The 15,734-nt window shown below is 45.6% G+C and overlaps 1 protein-coding gene across 3 annotated transcripts in view; it reads right to left on the bottom strand.

The window, feature by feature from the left end:
- Positions 1–13,799, bottom strand: part of Cdc14a (cell division cycle 14A) — a 152,396-nt gene extending 138,597 nt beyond the window's left edge. For all 3 annotated transcript variants that reach the window (XR_016535909.1, XM_090334273.1, XM_090334272.1), the window contains exons 1-2: positions 13,270–13,799; positions 12,306–12,396 (exon numbers count right to left, since the gene is read on the bottom strand). Coding sequence is in view for 2 of the 3 variants with exons in the window: in XM_090334273.1 (XP_090190399.1) it covers positions 12,306–12,396; positions 13,270–13,330 (152 nt within the window). In the remaining variant the exon portion in view is untranslated. The remainder of the gene's footprint in view (positions 1–12,305; positions 12,397–13,269) is intronic.
- Between the last annotated feature and the right edge of the window lie 1,935 nt (positions 13,800–15,734).

Raw genomic sequence — 15,734 nt, 5'->3', positions numbered from 1 at the left:
CACAGTGAACCTGGTTAGTTAATGCATTTATAACAACACACATTCAGAGTGTTACAGTGGGGGAAAGAAGGTAAGACTTGATCAGCACATTCTTTAAGAAGACACAGATTCATTTTAAAAAGGGCTAAGGCTTTAAAATTTCAAGCTGCAATTTTCCATGCTGGAGCTGGAGCTTAATGGTACAGCTCTTGCTTAATATGTGTAAGGCCTAAGTTCAATTCCTAGTGTCAGAGATGGAAAGAGAGAGAGAGAGAGAGAGAGAGAGAGAGAGAGAGAGAGAGAGAGAGAGAGAGAGAGAGAAGCAAGACAGACATTTCTTTGCAATAGTACCCTTAACTGAAATATAACCTTTCCAGGCAAAAGTAAATAAATCGTTCACTGAGGAGGGTCAAAGAAACTAAATTCGAATTAAACCACTATTTCCAATTCTTTCTTCCATACTCCCTAACCTACACATTCAACTTGACTTTCTTGAGCATCATGATCAAGCTGAAGACTTGGCTGAGAAAAGGGATAGGAGGACAAGCACATTGGAAGTACTGGTCCTTGCAGACAGAGATCATAAACCATCCCTTTGCCTTTTCTACTTCCTTCTAAGCTAGTTGAAATACCACTCCATAAAGTTTTACAGCCTTGGACATCAGTGACTCTTTCTTTCTTTAAACATTCAGGGTCTAGGCTCTTGTCACCTGCCTTTCTGCTCCTCTTTCTTCACTTTTCACCTATTCCTTCTCCTCCTCCTGTTTCTCTACTTCGTTTTGTGTCAGTACTGAGGCTTGAACTTAAGACCCTTGTGTTCTTGCTCGGCCTTTTTGCTCATGGCTGACACTTTACTCCATGGGTCACAGCTCCACTCCTGGCTTTTTGTTAGCTCATTGGAGATAATCTCACAGACTTTCCTGCTTGGGCTGGCTTCAAACCACCATCCTCAGATCTTAGTTAGCATCCTGAACAGCTATAGGCATGAGCTACAGGGACCTTTTTACCTATTTATCACCAATTTATTTACACAAAACCCATCCCTCCTCTTCATTTCCTGCTCAGCAATTTGCAGCCACTTAATAGTTTCAAGTTATGTTGTACCTGGTCCATAAATACTTGTGGGGACATTTATTTTCTCCCTTTTTTAAAGCACAAAGTTATTTGAGCTGTGGCTTGGGAATGTGTTTATGAACTTATAATGAGAACATCTGATGTCTTAGGAATCTACTTCAAACAAAATAATCAGGCCGCCCTGCAGTGACCTGGCCAAGAAAACACACAGGCACAGTCGGCTCTCACTGGGCTCTCCCAGAACGCACAAGGAGCCCCTCTCCAGTGCTTCCTGATAAAGACAAACCTTGTCAGAAAACTCTGGCATGGCAGTTCAATTTTGTGCTCCCACCAGACTTAGCTGAAGCAAATGGAAAAAATAAACGAGTTGCAATTTATTATCATGAAGATTAGTGAACCAAGTACAGGTACTGAATGCCTACACCAGGACAACACAAGGATTTAAGTAAATCATATTTACATAGACAGTAGAATCTGATTCTAGAGGGTGACAGAATTAGGTGACAGGGAGGGTAGGGATAGAGGTCAAGGGGTAGATGAGGGCAGAGATTCTGAGTTTGAGCCCCAACACACACACACACACACACACACACACACACACACACACACACACAGAGCCAGGCACTAAAGGCTCACGCTTAAAAGCCAGGCGCAGTGGCTCACGCCTATAACCCTAGCTACTCGGGAGACTGATATCTGAGGATCAAGGTTCAAAGCCAGCCCGGGAACTAAAGAATGTGAGACTCTTATCTCCAATTAATCACCAGAAAATGGGAATGTGGCTCCATGAATAGGGCAGGAACCCTGAGCTGAAGAGCTCAAGGACAGTGCCGAGGCCCAGAGTTCAAGCCCCATAATCAACAATAACAACAAAAGACTCATATTGGAGCTGGGAGTTGAGCATAGTGGTAGAGTGCTTGCCTAGCATGCAAGAAGACCACATACATAGAAAAAAGCCAGAACTGGTGCTGAGGCTCAAGTGGTAGAGCTCTAGCCTTGAGAAAGTCCAAGGACAGTGCTCAGGCCCTGAGCTCAAGCTCAGACTGGGAAAAAAAAAAGACTCACGCTTGTAATACTAACTACTCAAACGTTTTGAAACCTGAGGATAGCAGTTCAAAGCCAGCCAGAGCAGGAAAGTCCCTGAGATGCTTATCTCCAATAAACTACTAAAAAGGACAGAAGTGGATCTATTGTCCACCTCACTCCAGTTAGAATGGCCATGATCAAGAAATCTAACAACAACAGATGCTGGCGGGGATGTGGCCAGGAGGGATCACTACTACACTGTTGGTGGGAGTGCAAACTCATTCAATCACTATGGAAAGCAGTATGGCAGTGCCTCAAAGGGCTAAACATAGAGCTCCCTTATGACCCAGCAATCCCACTCCTTGGCATTTACCCAACCATCCAGAAACAAGGACATACTAAATCCACTAGCACAATGATGTTCATTGCAGCACTATTTACCATAGAAAAGATGTGGAACCAACCCGGATGCTGCTCAGTAGATGATTGGATCAACAAGATGTCGTATTTATACACAATGGAATTCTAAGCTGCCATCAGAAAGAATGACATTGCCCAATTTGTAAGGAAATGGAAAGACTTGGAAAAAATCATAGTAAGTGAAGTAAGCCAGACCCAAGGGAACATAGGCTCAATGGCTTCCCTCATGTGTAATAATACAAAACCTGGATTCTCCTAGCATAGGATTACAATAGCTCAAAACCTAGATACATAAGGTCATATAGGATGAGACTAAGTAAAAGGACCTCCAGGATATGGAAACAAGAGCTATATAATGAGTGAATGTTGCTCTTAATGTACTGTTATTTCTCATCTCTTTTGTTGTCCCTTGGTTAATCTCATATTGTTACAGTACCTTACCTTGTAATCTGGTATATTGTATATAAGTTCATTTGTTTATTTGAAACAGATAAAGGAAGGGGGAAAACACAATGAGGGGAGGGGGTGGGGGAAGGGAAATGGGGACAAAAACACGAGAAGGGTTATCAATGTGTGTGAAGTAATACTTCTTCTATCTGGAAAATATAACTGTAACCCTTAAATTAATTACAATTTTTTTTAAAAAGAGGATCTATTGGATCTGTGGCTCAAGTGATGAGTTCTAGTCTTGCGGAAAATAAAAAAAACTCAAAGACAATGCCTAGGCCCTGGGTTCAAATCTCAGGACCAGTACCCAGAAAAACACACACAGGCACACACACACACACACACACATAGTATTTCCCAAGGTTCTCCTCCCCCCTCCCCATGTCTCTCTCTCCAGAGAGGTCTTATATTTGCAAAACAGGTGCCCTTCCACTGAAGCTATGTCTCCAGCTGCTTTTAGTAAAATTTATTCAGAAATCATTGTCTTTAAGCACACACACACACATATCCACACGCACACACACACCATGGGCATGGTGGTACTCTCCTCTAATTTCAACACTCAGGAGGCTGACTCTGGAGGAAATGGCTCACCAGTCCAAGGCCAGCCTAGGTTACACAGTGAGTTCAAGACCAGCCTGGCCATCACAGCAAGGCTTTATCCAAATCCAAAACAAAAACAGGCTATAATGGCTCAGCCTATGAGCCTAGTTACTCGAAGGCTGACATCTAAGGATTAAGGCTCAAGGTCAGCCTAAACCCTTGAGGCTATGTCTCCAAAATATCCAGCAAAAAGCTAAATTGGAGGTGGAAGAAGAATGCCCATCAAGAATAAGCACAAGGATGGGCCAGGAGTTTGGCCTAGTGGTAGAGTGTTTGCCTAGCATGCACCAAGACCCAGGTTGGATTCCTCAGTATCACATACACAGAAAAATCCAGAAGTGGTGCTGTGCTTCAAAGTGGTAGAATGCTACCTTTGAGAAAGCCCAAGGACAGTGCCTAGGCCCTTGAGTTTAAGCGCCAGGGCTGGCAAAAAAAAAAAAAAAGAATAAGCACAAGGGCGAAGCCTAGTAGTAAAGTGCTTGCCGAGCATGCACAAATCCCTCGGTTCGATTCCTTAGAAAAAGCCAGAAGTGGCACTGTGGCTCAAATAGCAGAGCACTAGCCTTGAGCAAAAGTGTCCAAGGACAATGTCGAGGCCCTGAGTTCAAGCCCCAAGACTGGCAAAAATAATAATAATAATAATAATAATAATAATAATAATATTAAATAATAATATTTAATAATAATAAGCACAAGGCCCTGAGTTCAAATCCCAGTCTAGGAACTATAATGATAATGTATATGAAGCCAGATAATACTAGCACCTGCTGCTATGTTGTTATTATTGTTATTATTATCATTATCATTATTCCAGTAACTGAACTTTCCTGAGTTTAGTCACAAGTCATACAGCCTATATTACAGCAACTCAAAATGAGAACTGACAACTATATGGTGAGCAGAAGGCTCTATAAAATTGTGTGTGTGTGTGTGTGTGTGTGTGTGTGTGTGTTACTTAAGCAACATCCAACTGCCCACTAAAGTGCCTGACTTGCTCCATGTTAAACTTGAAATAAAAACTTAAAAACCACAAAGAGGATCTTTTTGCTTACATCCAACCTAAATGCTCATCCTACTATTTCTAGGTAAAAGAAGCTTTCTGTAATGCCACTCAAAGGTGCACTATACTCAAATTTTGCAATAGATGAGTTAAAATTTTTAACTATTTTTATTTTATTTTTATATTAACTGTTACTTATCTAAAAATTTCTAGATGCATTGATATCAGGCTGTTTGAATAAAGTTTAGGTAAAAATTGATTCACTTAAGTAATTTTATTGTTTTTAATCAAGGTGTTGTAAAGAGAAGTTACCACTTCATAAGAATGAGCACATTCTTTTTGTACGGGCCAGGAGTTTGGCCTAGTGGTTAAAGTGCTTGCCTAGCATGCACGAAGGCCTGGGTTTGATTCCTCGGTACCACCTACATAGAAAAAAGCTAGAAGTGGTGCTATGGCTCAAGTTGTAGAGCACTAGCCTTGAGAAAGCCCAACGACAGTGCTTAGGCCCTGAGTTCAAACACCAGGACCGGCAAAAAAAAAGGGGGGGGGAGAATGAGCACATTCTTTTTGAAATATCTTCTCTTCCTTTGCTTTTCCCCAGTTTCATTGAAATATTTTATTTGGCAAATTAGTCCTTAGTAGAAGCTGTCTGTTCTTTTTTTGGTTTGGTTTGACTCACTTAAGACAGGTTAGGACCACAGCACCAAAAAAAAAAGTGATATTTCTTGGAATCATTTTAGAAATTGTTAAAAACTCAATCCCCAGGAAAATCCTGTGTCAAGCTCTGTCTCACAATTTCAGAACCTCTTCCAAAGAGAAGCCAAGAGGAGAAAGTAGCTAAAAGCAGAGTACCTATACATTATCCTTCCCAACAAACTGCCTTTCCACACTGACTCCAGCCCCCCAATATCCAGGATCACCACAGGGAAGGCACACAAAGGCTATAACTATATTCTTGATTCTGCTAGCTCTTGAGCCAGATAACACATACCAAGCTATTAAAAGCCTGTGAACTGGTGCTGTACACCTGCAATCCTAGCTACACAGGAGTCTAAGATCTGAGAATTGAAGTTCAAAACCAGTCTGGACAAGAAAATCCATGACACTCCAATTAACTGCCAAAAAGCCAGAAATGGTGCTGTGGCTCAAAGTAGGATAGCACTAGCCTTGAGCACAAAAGCTCAGGGACAGCATCCAAACCCTGAGTTCAAGCCCCAGGACTGGTATGCATACACACACACACACACACACACACACACACACACACACGGCCTGTATGTGGGTTTTATAGGTTCCAATTCCAATACCAAAGAATTAGCCTTTCAAGAAATGTGTTTTTCTTTTCTTTCCTTCTTTCTTTCTTTCTTTCTTTCTTTCTTTCTTTCTTTCTTTTTTTCTTTCCAGCCCTGGGGTTTGAGCTCAGGGCCTAAGCATTGTCCTTGGACTTTCTCAAGACCAGAGCTCTACCACTGGAGCCTCAGCATCATTTCTGGCTTTTTTCTATGTATGTGGTACCAAGGAATCGAACCCAGGCCTTTGTGCATGCTAGGCAAGCACTCTACCACTAGGCCAAACTTCCAGCCCCATTTTCTTTCTTTTTTAAAAGAATAATTTTATTATTAAGTAGTTTTACAGAGGGGTTAGAATTTCATAAGTCAGGTAATGAGTACATTTCTTTCTCTTTTTTTACAATGTCACCCCTTCCTTTACTTCTCACCAGTTTTTCTCCTCCCATCCCTACCCACAAGTTATGTAAGTCCTTTTAAGCATAGTGTATACTGAACAGTGTGATCTCATTTGTTCATCCTTCCTCCCCTCCCTCCCTTTCTATGGTTCCCTCCCTTATCCCCCCAAAGGGGGGAAAAATAAAAAGCAAAAGCAAACAACAACAATAACAAAAAAAAAGTATGCTTCTTTTTCCTGGAGTTCATTTCAATAAATAGTATTTTACATGTTTGAAGAAGTTGCACCTCTAGTGAGTTCTTAAGAGCTTAATCCAATATAGAAAATTCTTCTTTGAAAAGCTCCCTTTTCAATGGAACTATTGCAGTGCTGCAAAAGTGTTACCTATACTCTTGTTTTAATGCCCGACCTGTAAAACCACAACCCAAGGACAGACTGCGATTTCTTATCATCCACATTTCCTGACAATTGTTCAGGCCTTTATAGTAATGAGATAAGCTGTGTTTGAAAACTCCTTCGAATCACCTCACCTCACCTCACGAGGCCATTTTGTCCTATTTCTTCTGCTGGTTTCTCAGAAGGTGGCCATTTCAATCAAGGAGCATTATTGTCCTTTTATAACTAAATAAACATGAGAGAAACACAGCTGGGCCCAGAACAAATGTAACCTCATACTGAACAGGCCACTTAATAGTTTCTAGAAAGGTAACATTGCCTTGGAACATTCAACAAAGAATTAAAGAGTCACAGGGTTGCTGGAAGCCTGATGTGATCATGAATAGAAACACACTACTTTCCTTATTGGTGACAGTGGGTTCCTTTCTCCACACAAGACATCCTCCACAGACAGAAGCCATATATCACTGCATCCTTCTAGAACCTCCTCTTCTACTGTCTCTGCCTTCTCCCCACTTTCCCAGAACTCTGATTCTTTTTCTTCCTTATCCATGTTACCCATGGATAACTTTGCTCCCAGAAAAGACACCATTATTTTCTCTTTTATTTGGGGGCGGGGGGGGGGTCGTCAAGGGGCTTGAACTCTGGACCTGGACGCTCTCCCTAAGCTCTACAGCTCAAGGCTACCACCCTACCCCTGGAGCCACAGCCCCACTTACCCTTTTCTAGTGATTAATTGGAGATAAGAATCTCACAGTCTTTGGTGCCGGGGCTGGCTTTGAACCCCAATCCTCAGATCTCAGCCTTCTGAGTAGCTAGGATTACAGGCATGAACCACTGCAAAAAGACACCATTCTTACCACTTTTTTGGGAAAGTATGAAACTTTTGAGATATTCAGTAGTGATGCAAATATCCCTTAAAGTTCTTAGATTCAATCTGACTGAGCTAGGATACTCCCCCTTAACTTCCTGCTTTCAGTTTGTGTAGCCCTGAGGCAGGACTGGGATCCCTTCTCCTTGTCACCACCAACACCCTAATCCATTGAGCACCCCAAGACTTTTTCCAAAGGAGCTCTTACCTCCTATCTTATCTAGCGTAAGGAACTCTATCCTAGTGTGTGTGTGTGTGTGTGTGTGTGTGTGTGTGTGTGTGTGTGTGTGTATACACATTGATGGTGGGGCTTGAACTCAGGGCCTGGGCACTCACTTTAGCTTTTTGCTCTACCATTTAAACTGCAGCTCCACTACTGACTTTTTGCTGCTAACTGAATATAACACTCTGAAGACTTTCCTGTCTGGCTTTAAATCATAATCTTCAGATCTCAGCCTCCTGAGTCGCCAAGATTACAGGTGTGAGCCACCAGGTATGGTGTTAGTTTTTGAGAGAGGGTATTCATCCTCTGGAATCACATGGCTTGGTTTCACAATGCAGCTCTGCTACTTATTTCTTTGACCCTCGGCAAGTTACTGGTGATCACCATAGCACAGGAGGAACTTCAGAGAATTGCTTGTGAGCATGAATGAATGAATGGCGGCTGAGCTTGGAGAACAGAAGCAGGCACACACTGGAATGGACAGTGAGCATTTGCCAGGATTTGCAATTAGCCCAAATCTAGTCATGCCATACCTGTCACACAACTCTCACAAGAACATCACAGGGAAACCGCAGGCTCCATGTCTTGGCATTCACTCTGTCCCCAGCCAACCTCTCGGGTTCTTATTCCACCCCTGCCCCATGTGACTTGTTTAGGCTCAGTGGAGACAAACTGTTCCCTAACCTGAGTCCCACTCCCATCCCTGCTTGAGGAAATCGGTCCTTCCTCAACTCTTCATCAAGTCTTCCGTGTGCCTTTTCTGAGCCCCTCCAGACTTATATGACCTCTTGTCAGCACAGGGATTAGGTCCCTTAGGGCAATCCTATTTCCTGAATCTCTCCCACTGCAGTCCGGTTATAGTCCCTATTGCCTCACACCATCCTCATTTAATTCTCTGCACCACCTAGCACAGTACAGTAATGCCAGAGAAACCAAAACATGGGGTAGAGTAGGAGCAGAACCACAGCCACCATTGCAGTCTAGGAGTGAGAAGTACAAGCTCTGTTCAGTCTGAGTCTCATCATTTGAAATAACATCCAAACTGAACCAGATGACCACTCTAGCAAGTTTTTCCTTCCCAGACACCAGAAATACAGTGGGATAAATACAGAGGTATACAGCTGATTAATATGAGAATGCATGCCTATAGTCTCAACATTTGGGAAATTGAGGCAGAAGGTTGAAGAGCTTCAAAGGACAGCCTAGGCTGCACAGTGAGTCACAGGCCAGTCTGATCTCTCTACATAAAAATAAAATAAAATAAAATATAGCTGGCCCTATCCTAATAACAGCATTAAAATCCTACCATAGAGCCCTTTGCTGGTGGTTCATAATCCTAGCTACTTTGGAAGGCTGATATCTGAGGATCGTGGTTCGAAGCTAGCCATAACAGAAAAGATTTGCAAGATTTGTGTCTGCAAAAAACTACTCATAAAAAGCCCAGATCAGCCAGGAGTTTGGCCTAGTAGTAGAGTGCTTGCCTAGCATGCACAAAGACCGGGATTCCATTCCTTGGTATCACATACATAGAAAAAGGCAGAAGTGGTGCTTGGTTCAAGTGGTAGAGCTCCAGCCTTAAGAAAGCCCAGGGACAGTGCTCTGGCTCTGAGTACAAGTCTTAGGAATGGCAGAGAGAGAGAGAGAGAGAGAGAGAGAGAGAGAGAGAGAGAGAGAGAGAGAGAGAGAGAGAGAGAAGGAAAGGAAAGGAAAGGAAAGGAAAGGAAAGGAAAGGAAAGGAAAGGAAGAAAGAAAGAAAGGAAGGAAGGAAGGAAGGAAGGAAGGAAGAAAGAAAGAAAGAAAGAAAGAAAGAAAGAAAGAAAGAAAGAAAGAAAGAAAGAGAGAAAAGCCCAGAGGTGGTACTGTGTCCCAAGTGGTAGAATGCTAGCCTTAAGTAAAAATGTGAAGCAAGTTCAAGGCCCTAAGTTCAAGCCTAGTACTTGCACAAAAACAAATAAAGTGTCACATAAAAATGTTTTCCTCCAAGATGAGGGGTGAGGGGGGGGGGAGGGAAATGGGGATCAAGACATGTGAAAGGGTATCAATGTATGGGAATTAATGCACCATTTATCTGGCAAATATCATGTAACCCTTCTATTAATTACAATAAAAAATATATGAAAAAAAAAATGTTTTCCTCAAGCCAGGTGGGATGGCTCATGCCTGTAATCCTAGCTACTCAGGAGGCTGAGATCTGAGGACCAAGCTTCAAAGCCAGCCCAGGCAAAAAAGGACCTGACTCTCTTATCTCCAATTAATCTCTAGAAAATGGGAAGTGGGGCTTGGCTCCAGGTAGGGTTGTAGCCTTGAGCTGAAGAGCTCAGGGACAGTGCCCAGGCCAAGTTTAAGCTCCATGACCCACCCAAAAAAAAAAAAATTTCCTCACATATCGATACTAGAATCAAAAAGTCATACTTGTAATCCTAGCTACTAAAGAAGCTAAGCTCTGAGGACTGCGGTTCATAGCCAGTCCTTAAAAGATTCCAGGATTCTATCTTCAATTAATCAGAAAAAAAGAAAAGGACAGGCTAGGGATGAAAGGTGAGGCACACAAAGTAGAGAGCACCAGCAGTGAGCACGCAAGATAATCAAGTGTGAAGACCTGAATTCAAGCCCCAGTACCAACATAAAAAACAACAACAACAATAACAAAAAGCAATTGTATATATGTTTAGTTTGGCTAAACAGAATTTTCTGCTAAATCTAGCAATCCCAACCTCATTAAACAGAGCTTGCTCCATGACATATTAATAACCCCTAGCACCTTAATCACTGCAGAATATGGAAGAAAGGAAGGAAGGAAGGAAGAAGGGAAGGAGGGAGGGAGGGAGGACAGGCAAGCAGTCAGGCAAGCTCAAGAAGATATATTCCCAACAACAAAGTGACCACTCAATAGACACTGCTGGCTAGCAATGACATCACCCAGGTACTGGGGTCAGGGAAGTGGCTGGCACAACCGTGTCTAGAAGCAGAGCTGTAACCTGACACCAGGGACTTCGACCTCAGCTCAGCCACCCTGGACATTCAGAAGCTGCAGCAAAAGGCTCTTTCATTCCCTCTCTCAGCCATTCAAGAAGCACCCAGCTCCCAGCACCACATAGAGCAATGGCCTGAAGACATCAGCTTCAGATGATAGAGTGACAATTCAAGATTGTCTTCCTTCAAATAAAAGATAGCACAGTGTTCACTCTCCCAAAGGCCTGGTGGTACCCAAAAATCCTTTGGTAGAACAGCCAACAGCTTGAACAGCACAAGTGCTAGGAAGCTTATCATGCTTCATTTAACCATGCTCATTCAACTGCATATCTAGTTAAAATAAGAAGAAATTAAAAGTATACATCTCAAGAGTGCAAAAGGCTCCTCTGAAACACCAGCTTTTAATAAAAGATGAATGAGTTTCCTTAGCCCTTACTATCTTGCTTTTAGTGACTAAAGATTTGTTGCCAATTAATTGCTTTGGTTTTTTTTTTTTTTCCATTGTTGGATTTGAACTCTGGGCCTGGGCACTGTCCCTGACCTCTTCAGCTCAAGACTAGGGCTCTACCACTTGAACCACAGCACTACTTCCAGTTTTTTGGTGACAATAAGAGTCTCACAGACTTTCATGACTGAACTGGCTTTGAACCTTGATCCTCAGATCTCAGCTTCCTGAGTAGCTAAGACTATGGGCATGAGCCATCACAGCCAATGTTTTATTATTATTTGGGTGTTATACAGAGGAGGCTACCATTTCATAAGTCAATTGATGGGTACCTTTCTTTTTTTGGAGAATGCCAACCCTTCCTTTACTTTCCCCCAGTTTCTCCCTCCCATCCTTGTCCACAAGTCATATTGGTCATGCTAATTCACTTATTATCATTAAAATCTCCTTTAAGTATCAAAATATCTCTTTTTTCCCCAGGTCACTGGTCTTTCATTGAAGTTCCTGTAGTTATTTTGCACTCTTAAAGCATAATCCCACAAGTAAAGAAAGTATATTAAAAATTCCTAAAATACTCATACAAAGTGTGGGGGGGAGAAGTCCTATAAAGTTTGGGGCACTTGACTAATTCATATAGGCAAACATCATCCTCATACATTGCACTTGAAGACAGTTCTCTGCAGTGCATGTCATGCTTTCTGCAAAAAAAAAAAATTCATAATGCACCAATTAAAAAAAAATCCTGAGCTATGACAGAAAAGCTTTGTGAACTGCAAAGCTTGAGCACCTGTAATCCACACACCGCCCTGTACTCTCTGTGCTCCATAAATACCCAGCGACTGATTCAGCAGCCAATTAGAGCAACAGGCAGTGACAGAGTGTGTGACTGCCTGGTGGCACTCTAGGGAGTGTGAGGAGTCCATACTCAGTATTTGTGGGGAGCCTGGGAAGGATGGCTTCACCTGAAGTTGATTTTTCTCTGGCCCCTCTCCTCAAGCACCTAAGCCTTAAAAACAAAAACAACAAAACAAAACAAAACAAAAAACTCGGTAATGTTTCCTGCAGTTACTGAAGAACAGTAGATTTAAACGACATAATGGGACAGACAGTGTTCTCACATGGAAGAGCCTAGGAAAGAGAAAGATGTGGGGGGGGGGAGACTTACTTTTCATAGACCAGCTCCTCATCGATGGAGAAATAATGGGTATTTGCTGTGCTTTTCGGTCTATTCCTTAAAGTAGCAAAATATAATCGATCTGAAAGACAAATGAAAAAGACAAGAAGAAAACATGAGTAGGGAGGTGGGGTGAAGGCTGGTAATAACACCCAGAAGAACCGACTGTAACCACTGAGACGTATAATTTAAAGACCCCCTGAACACCCTGCAGTCTTGTAGAAACCCCATCTCCTACGATCGCCCCCTCCTCCCGCCCCAAAGCTACAGAGATCCCCACCCCCAAATGCCCCCTCCCGCCCTCCCCGGCACAACAGTTAGGAAAGGCAAGAAAGAGAGCCAGACCAACAGGCTGGATGCGGGGCTCAGGGTCCTGGTCTCCCATGCTTCGCGGGGATACAGGTACTTTGTCTTCCATGCTGCCGGGTAACATCCCCCCCCCCCAAAAAAAAAACCCGGAGATGGAAAGTTTACTTCCGAACTGAGATGCGTGCGGAAGAAGAGAGCCAAGAGCGCCTCTTCCCTGACAGCTGCAGGGACTTCAAGAAGAGGAGGGGAGGAGGGGGACAAGAAGGAGGAGGAGGAGGAGAGGCCGGAGAGGAAGGGGGGTGTGGTAGGGGGTGTCCCGAAAATCGAAGCTAGCCATAGTAGGGCGGGGTGGTGGTGGAGGGGATTGAAGCCGAGCAGGGTCCCCCAGCCCTGGAGTGAAGTTCCCGGAGCCCGGGCAAAAGCCGGCGAGGTCCCGATAACTGAGAAGCTGCAGAAAAGAACGAGGGACGCGAGAAAGAGAAGCCGGAAGCCGGGGGTCCTCGGGGAGGGGAACGGGGCGCGGGGCGCGCGGCGGCTGCGGGACTCCGGGTGGGGTAGGGGGGACAAAGGGACGAGTGAAGAATCGGGGTTCGGGGCGGGGGAGGGCGTGGGGAGGTGGCAGGACGCCGGGGAGGCGGCCCCTCACCTTTCATGAACTCGCAAGCCCCAAGGAGCTCCCCCGTCTCCGCTGCCATCTTAAGCGACATCCGCGCGGAGCAGGGCTGGGTGGCGGCCGGCTGAGGTCACCGGCCCCGGGGGGGGCTTGGCCGCTGGCCCCGGGGGGCTTGGCCGCTGGCCCCGGAGCCCCGGGAGCTGGCGGCTGGATCCTGAACGCGGAGCCCGCGTGGAGGCGGCGGCGGCGGCTCAGCGCGCCCCGCGCCCCGGGGACATTCCGCGGGGACCCGAGCCCGCTCCGCTCCTCCGCGCGCCCGGCCGGGGACCCCGCGGCGGCTCCCCGGGAACGCACTCCCGCTCTCACAGCCCCGCAAAGTCCTTCCCCGGCTCCCAAAGCGACCATGGAGGACCAGGAGGAGGAGGAGGACGACCGGGCTGGCCGCGATCGCGCCCGTGGCTACTACTCGTGCAGCGGTGCCCGCGGGCTGGCAGCCGCGGCCCGGGCGCCTCCTTCCTCACCACCTCCTTTCAGCACCGGCTCCTCCTCTTCTTCCTCCTCCCCCTCGGGTCCGCCCCCAGGCCCGCCTCCCCGCCCCCCCTCGGTCCCCTCCACTTTCAAGGCTCCGAGGCCATCCCTTAAAGGGACAGCCCCGCTCCTTTCTCCAAGCCCGCCCTGGGGTCCCCCCCCACACCCCGCCGTAACCAGGCGCCCCGCGGGTCACTAGGAGCCCGTTGCTAAGGCTTTGTTGTCGTTCGCCAATCGCAATGCAGGAAAAGGGCGGTGGGGGGACGGGGCGGGGCCTCCGAGAAAAACTTATGAATGAAACCCACGGCGGTGGGCGCAGGGGCTGGAGTCGGGGCGCGGTGGGGGGAAGCGCTCCTGGGACCCCCGAGACGTCCGAATGCGCTGACAACCCCCTCCCACCACCCCCCAGCTCTTCCTTTTCGGCAGCCTCCAGGTCTCCTCCCCTCAGCCCCCCCCGGAGTTTCTCTTCTCAGCCTCTCCTCAGCCTCCTTTTCTGTCTCCCCGGAGTCCTAAACTCCTGCGCGCGCGCGCGCTCACCCTACACCACAACCCACCTTACTTCGAGCCCACCACCCACCCAACCTTCATACCACGATGGGGGGGGGGACTGAATTTTTTATTTTATTTTATGTTCTCTTCAGTATCTCTACGAACTAAACTCTGGAGTAACTAGTGCTCTGTTCTCACGCTGGGGGGGAGGGGGAGGAATCCCATCCGCTTCACTGTGAGTGCCAGCAGCTCTTTTCTGATCTGGAAGGAAAGCCACTGAGGCCAGCCTGGGGTAGGTGGGGGTCGGGGCGGGGGAGAAGGGAGAGAGCCCTTTGTCCACAAAACCAATTTCTTTCCGTCTGGTCTCCGTTCCCTCTGCAGGAAGCCCAGCTCCTGTTTGTGTGAGGCTCTCGTAGAGTTTGAACAACTTTCCAGCCCCGGGAAAGGTGTGTCATTAGTGGGCAGACCCTCACATACGAAAATGGCGCTACAGACATCCCCCCCCCCGCCACACACACACACACACACACACGCACACACACACACACACGCACAGTTATCCAGAGAGCATGCGCCCTGAGTGGCTCCTCCACAAGGGTGCATCTGTGCCAGACTTTTTCTCCGCTGTGGGAGAAAGAGGGGGCGCAGGGGTCGACGGCACTTGGAAGGAGAATTCTGAAACCAGGGCAGCCCCTCGACTCATTAGCCACAGGTCGCTAGTCTGCTTTGCTAGATCGGGAGAGTGCTAAGAGGCACCAAAAAAAAGAAGAATTATTTTGATGCTGAGAACATGCATTCATATCATGTCATTCACTAACCGAACATGTCCTTGTAAGATTAAATCCAGACCCTCGCCAAGCTCCAAAACTGTATCGATTTAAAGGTAGGGGGAGGACCCAAAGGAGCACCTCCTAAGGCTGCTTTATTTTCACAAGGGGAAAAATTCCCAAGGAAGTGTCCTAAATAGTTAAACTGTCAAGAAGAGTGGTAATGAATATTGAACTCTGTTGAGATGCATTCTGGTGTTTTAAGGACCAAGAGCCAAAGCCATAAGGTCAAATTTTGTCCCATGTTTATTCTGTCAAATCTGGTTTGGCCAATTAAAATTATTTTATTGAAAAAAATCTAATTGACACCAAGTATCTGTGGCTCACACCTGTAATCCTTACTACTTAGAAGGCTGAGATATGGAGATGACAATTGGAAGCCAATCTGGACAGACAAGGCATGAGACTTGTATCTCCAGTTAACCACCAAAAAGCCAGAAGTGGAGCTATGGCTCCACTAGCTTTGAGCAAAAAGAAAAGCTTAAGGGACAAGCAATTTGGCCCTAAGCATTTAATTCTGCTTAGTAGTGTAGGGGACCAAACACCTAGAAATATTTCAAAATAAGTGAAAATGAAAAACTGTTTTTCCTTAGCATATTTATGAATATGAATTATAAAAGTCTTAAGTGTAACACTACTCTATAATTTTTTCCC

Source organism: Megascapheus bottae, chromosome 6, assembly GCF_031878675.1.
Source record: "Megascapheus bottae isolate mThoBot1 chromosome 6, mThoBot2.hap1, whole genome shotgun sequence".
Taxonomy (NCBI): Eukaryota; Metazoa; Chordata; class Mammalia; order Rodentia; family Geomyidae; genus Megascapheus; species Megascapheus bottae.
This window is presented reverse-complemented; position numbering and strand designations above follow the sequence as displayed.